Here is a 6,000-nt window from a genome sequence, read left to right on the forward strand (position 1 = left end):
TAAAATAAGAGGTAATTTCAAGTAACATATATTATTAAATGATATGCATAGCGCTCAAGTAAAAGGAAATAAGTCAACAATCCCAAATTTTCATATGACAAAACAAATTTCTCATTTCTTCAATAGTTTTATTTTAAAATTATTATTCTTATAAAGTGTCAAATTATATGAGTTACCTACCTTACATTGTACAATATGATATTTTGAAAATTTAAATCACTTAAGTCTTGAGTGACTAATTACCTTTTAAATGTCATGATATTAACTTAGTGACTTAGGTATAACTTTTTACACCTGGACTTATTTTCGATACAGATTCATAATTCAATATAATATTATTTGACTTATTGCCTTTTAAGCATAATTCTTTTAGTAAATATTGAAAGATTTGAGGTAAAATCTTAAAAAGTTTACCCATAGTGCCTTCATGATATTAATATTGTTAAACAATATATAAGATATTAGTACCCAAAGCACAAAGTATAAAAATTAACAATGAACTATAATTAAAATTCTTTTGGTAGGTCGTATGTACTTGTTATTTAACAAAATTTAGTTTAGTCTTCGTCACTTATTACCTAATCTAGGAAATTTCCTCCTGAACATCCTCCAAAATGGTTTCCTTCAAAATGGGTCTTGATTATTATTAGTAAAACTAAGCTTTTTATACAAGCCTGAAATCATATAATCATGAAATATACTTCAATAAGGAGAGAAAATCTTTATTTCCTTTTTAAAGTTTAGAAATATTTTTAAGTTTTGAATAACATAATATAGGAATTACAATTTCTGTTGGATTTTCCATATACATACCTTCATACCCCATGTCTATGAAACCAATATAACCAACTATTTAGCTATCAATACCATGTCACCGTAAACCATTTTGGTCCAAGCTTGTAACAATGAATATTAAAATTTGAATTGTTATCGGTGAATAATTTTACACATTAAGCTTATTTTAAGCTTATCGTTTAAAAATATGTGTAACAAATATTATAACTTATTTTCTCATATTCTAAAATAATAAATGCATTTTTTTTTATTTAATATTGATAATATGAAAATATACATCTAATTACAAATTTATACATTACTTAATTTTTTTTTTATATAGGTTGTATAAAAGTTCTTTTTAAAAATTGTGTCGCCCAGTCATTAAAAATACAGTCTACTAGGCAGCAAAATATTTTCACTGGGCAACATTTGTTGCTTAGTTTACTAGTTAAAAAAATGTACTGAATATAATAGCCATAAGTAAGCAAATCCTTAAAGGTATAGCTATATAGCATATTAGAATATCAAAAAAGTGACTTAGTACCACAATGGTAAGTAATAGAAAAAACTTTAACAAACGTTAACATTTTAATAAAAAAATCTATAAATATATTTGTGTATAAAAATAGGTAACTATTATTAAGATTAACTATTATATTATACTGATCTTAATTACTTAATTTTAAATATATTAAAATTTTAACAGACAGTGAATTCATTTGTAATTATGAGGTATTAGGTATATTATATCTATTTAATATTTTACATAGAAACTACTTTTTGTGTTTGATGATGTTATTATTTTTCCATATGAGTTTTAATGGTTTTATAGAACATTTGTCTAATGTCGGACTTTAGTCCCTATAAGCTCAAAATCCTAATTACGCCTATAAGTACTTGAGATCTTGGTTAGTAAACTATTCTAAACATATGATCACGGTTTACTTTATAAAATATTTTTAATTTAGTGCAAACTAATAAAATAACTATGTTAAATTTCTAGTTGTTAAAAATTGTTTCTTACACAAAAGTAATGGTATAACAGCAAAAACCAATGTATTTGACATTTTGCTCGGAATCTAAAAAAAAATTATAAATAGAAATATGTAGAATTATTCATTCTATAATATCTATAGTTTGTATTATTCTAAGACACAATGAACATATTAATATTAACATCATATTAAACATTTTAAGTACAAAGTACTACAAAAAAAAGCAATAAATATAGTAGGATAAGTTTTTGTAATAGATATAGTTTATATTTATGTATTGATTATTTTATACGCTTAATCAAAATACTTATAAATCAGTGACGAGCTATAAACTATTTTTTTATTTTTTTTTTTTTGGGGGGGGGGGGAAATATTAAATACATCTCTGTAAAATCATTAAAAAAATGCAAAAGTATAATATAATCAAAAATAAATATACTTTAAGTAAAAGAATAAAAATTGTCTTGTGGGAGGGGAATGCCCCATGTTGCACCCCCTCTCCATAAATATATCACTGTTATAAATTATAAGTGCTTTGTTTCCTTTGTACAAAAAGAGGCCAAGTGATATACATTTTGTGGTCAATCTGGCTTAAATATTAAAAATATATAAATATCATAAGGTAGTAATTCAACTTTTGTAAATATTTTTATACAAATATGTTCAAAAAATAAATAGCTATAATGACTAATATAATATTATGTTATACATTTGATTAAATTGGTCCCTTTGAAGTTTGAACACTACCACTTTAGCATGCTATAGTGACAAATTGATAATCTATAAATTTGTATGTAACTAATTTATTTTAAATATTAGACCCAATAAATATAACTAATACAATGAACTTTGTATTAAGTTAATACATTAATAAGTTTAAAATAAATTAAAAATATTATTAGAGGTATTTAACGTTTCAGTTAAAAATTGTTTCTACTAAATAATTAATATATGTTTAATTTATATTTTAAGTATACCTTTCGAATAAATATACACTAGCCCACTAAATCCTAAATTATTTGTCAGGTGCAGAAAGCTGCTTTCTCTGCACCCGTGTGCACGTCTATGGTTATAACATTACATTTTATAAAAATGTACGACTAAAAATTAAATCAAGAAGTACAGTCAATTTGGAACATTGCGATAATGATTATCATGATGTTGAGTTTCAGAAAAATATTATAGTAAAAACAATGATTTATGATTATTAATTAATGTATTTTTTTTATAATCACTTTTTGAAATTATATTTATAATGATAATATTAAGGTCTAAAGTTATAAAATAAATATGATATACATGTGTGATAAATAAAATGTTATTACTTATTACTAAGAAAAAAAAATGTTTTTAAGTTCAAACTCAAAATGAGTTTATCGTTTATTAAGGCATATAATTTATAATATAATTATTTGGTTCAAATAAATGTTTTTAAACATTACATTTTTAGAATAAGTAAATAAATAAATAAATAAAACTATTGGTTTAACAAGAAACATAAAATTTTTAATCACTAATTTGTAGACATATCTATAAATTGTTTGCCCCTTGATTATTTGGAAATGTTGTGTACATTCTAAATTCATTTTAACACTAATGATACAAATACATATTAATAAAATAAAAATAAATAATTTTTTACAAATTAAAAAGATAGTATTACACTATGACAGTGTATCTGAATTATTATTTCCATTTTTTTGATCTAATTTGTTACCATTTGTCTTTATTGTGTATATGAAGAATGTAAGGGCTTCTTTTTCGTTAACTGATATTGTTTTAAAATGGTTTAACAAGGTCTAAGAAAAAAAAATCAAGATTAATACATTTTTTTTAAATACATATTTATTGTTTAAATTTAAATTTAAATTTAAAAATAAATGTTAAAATAAGTGGTTAAAATTTTATAAAATTAAAAAGACATTTCATTTAACATTAATTTAATATACCATTAAATAAGATACAGTGATTCACCAAGGAATACAATACCCCCCCCCCCCTACCAACATGCACCATTTTCCCTCTTTAATAATGAAATTCTGATATTTAAAATTTTAATATGTACTCAATTTTTTTAATTCTTGAATTTTTTTGTACTACTTAAATAGTGTCCTGTGGTGACTCAAACTTCTGTTTTTCAATATATAATAAATACTAGATCCAATATTACAACTGTTTTATACTTTTGTAAAACTACTTTTAAAGACTATTATCTTTAGAATATACATTTTAATAACCAAGAAACTACTGTCAGAATTTTTAGTTGGGTACATCAAAATTAAAAAAAAATCCACTAAATAATCTATGGTAAAAAGAAAGGGTTCTCATCTGAAAAACAGAAGTTTGTATCGCCACAGGACACATGACTCCTTAGGTGATAAAAAAATTTTCAAGAATTTGAAAATATGGTCTTAAAGTATATTTAAAGATTTCAAAAATCAGATTTTGAAGAACTGCATTATTAAAGAAAAAATAGGGTGAGCATGCTTGGTGAATCAACCTAAATATAAATTAATCTACTACAGTACATATTATTATTTTTTGAATAATAATATATATTATAATTTGTTACAAACCAACAAATCCTAATACAAAAAATATTTAATTTTCAAGTTATCTCTTGTACTAAAGATTACAACTTAAATGTTTAAAAATATTTTCCATTGATAAAAACCATACATTTTGATTTTATTGTCTTTTTTATTATCAATATTTAACTATTCAATAGTAAGTTAAAAAACTACCCACTTCAAAACATGTATAGCTTAATTTATATATTGTTTTTTTTAAATAATTACCTCTGCCATTTGAGCTTTATTCAAACTCGGTTTGGTCACTACTTTGAAATGTTTTTTATAACGCCTAAGCGTATTCATCTGTAGCTGTGAAAAGTCTACCTCTGGTGCTTCATCTTGACTAGATGGTTTCAGCGTTCTAGCGCTTTGAATCATACTCTTGTGATGATCACAAATATAGATGTGTCTTGCCTAATAATATATTAATCAATAAGAAAACAATAATAACTAGTAGTACCTATACATCAAAATAATAACTACAAATTATAACATACGACAGCGTCCAAATGTAACTTAAGTTGTCTGACAGTGTTGCGAATTTTTTTACTATAAGAAGCGTTCCCAGCTTGTCGTTGACACCGAAATCCGTCTTCCTGTAAACAGCAAATCTTATCAAGTGGACCCCGTGAATCTTCTTCACCAGTACTAAAACCGTTTTGGTTCATTTCCTAAAAATAAAAACTAATAATTAGATTATAAAATCAAAAAAATGTGTACAGTTACTTGTGAGCAAGAAAAAGGAACATACAACTAATAAGAACTAAATGGTATAATTTTCTAATTCGTATTGAAAATAATAAATTTATGCACCTAGTCAGCAGTATAAAAATTATTTCATAGCCAAATTTTTAATTATATTTTATACTGAAGATAAGATATCAATTTTTTTAGTTAACATGTCAAAATTATAAATTAAAAACATCAATGTTTATATTTAAAACTGATAAAATTAAAAGCTATTCATTCAATACAATAATCAATAAATTTAAAATATAAATAATAATATAATAAATTACACCATAGGTATATTTTATATTATATTATGATAATTAGTTTTCCAGTAAGTTTTAGGTTGAATTTCTTGTGATCAGCGGGCAGCCTACCATCACTGTATTTACAACAATTTATAACTTTTAATAGATACAAAATCTGAATACAACTTTACATAATAATTAAATAATTATTTTATGATTCATACTAATATAAAAATGTTTAAATTTTGATTTTATCAATAGTTTGGACTAAATTTTCAAACATTTGAGTAGACAGTCATCATTCTTCACTCATAATATTTAAACATACTAAAATATCTAGATTATTATCTTACCTGCAAATATATTAATAAGTTAAATATAATCCAAATATAACAATCAAAAATATTGTAGGTAATGTGTTTAAATTACGTTTAATTAAAAGGAGAAATGTTATGTAAAATTATTGATTTTCACACTTCACCAAATAAATCACAATTCTCCTTACAATATGGTGAATAAATTATAAAAAATGTATATCAGTACATCACCACGATTTCGGATTCAACTTAAAAAATTCAGAAATAGCTAATAAGTACCGAGTTAAATAACAAAACAATTTTCACATTAACATGATAATAAACTGAAAAGATAGTATGCTACAGTTGTAGTTGTCACGGA

The 6,000-nt window shown here is 23.4% G+C and overlaps 1 protein-coding gene across 1 annotated transcript; it reads right to left on the reverse strand.

The window, feature by feature from the left end:
- Positions 1–3,009: 3,009 nt before the first annotated feature.
- On the reverse strand, positions 3,010–6,000 carry LOC132950380 (histone deacetylase complex subunit SAP30 homolog). The gene is made up of 4 exons (XM_061021802.1): positions 5,676–6,000; positions 4,843–5,016; positions 4,571–4,759; positions 3,010–3,571 (listed from the first exon to the last, which is right to left on the reverse strand). The coding sequence occupies exons 2-4, from the start codon at positions 5,011–5,013 to the stop codon at positions 3,437–3,439; spliced, it is 495 nt and encodes a 164-aa protein (XP_060877785.1). The 5' UTR covers positions 5,014–5,016; positions 5,676–6,000; the 3' UTR covers positions 3,010–3,436.

The sequence above is a fragment of the Metopolophium dirhodum genome, chromosome 8 (assembly GCF_019925205.1).
Source record: "Metopolophium dirhodum isolate CAU chromosome 8, ASM1992520v1, whole genome shotgun sequence".
Lineage (NCBI taxonomy): Eukaryota > Metazoa > Arthropoda > Insecta > Hemiptera > Aphididae > Metopolophium > Metopolophium dirhodum.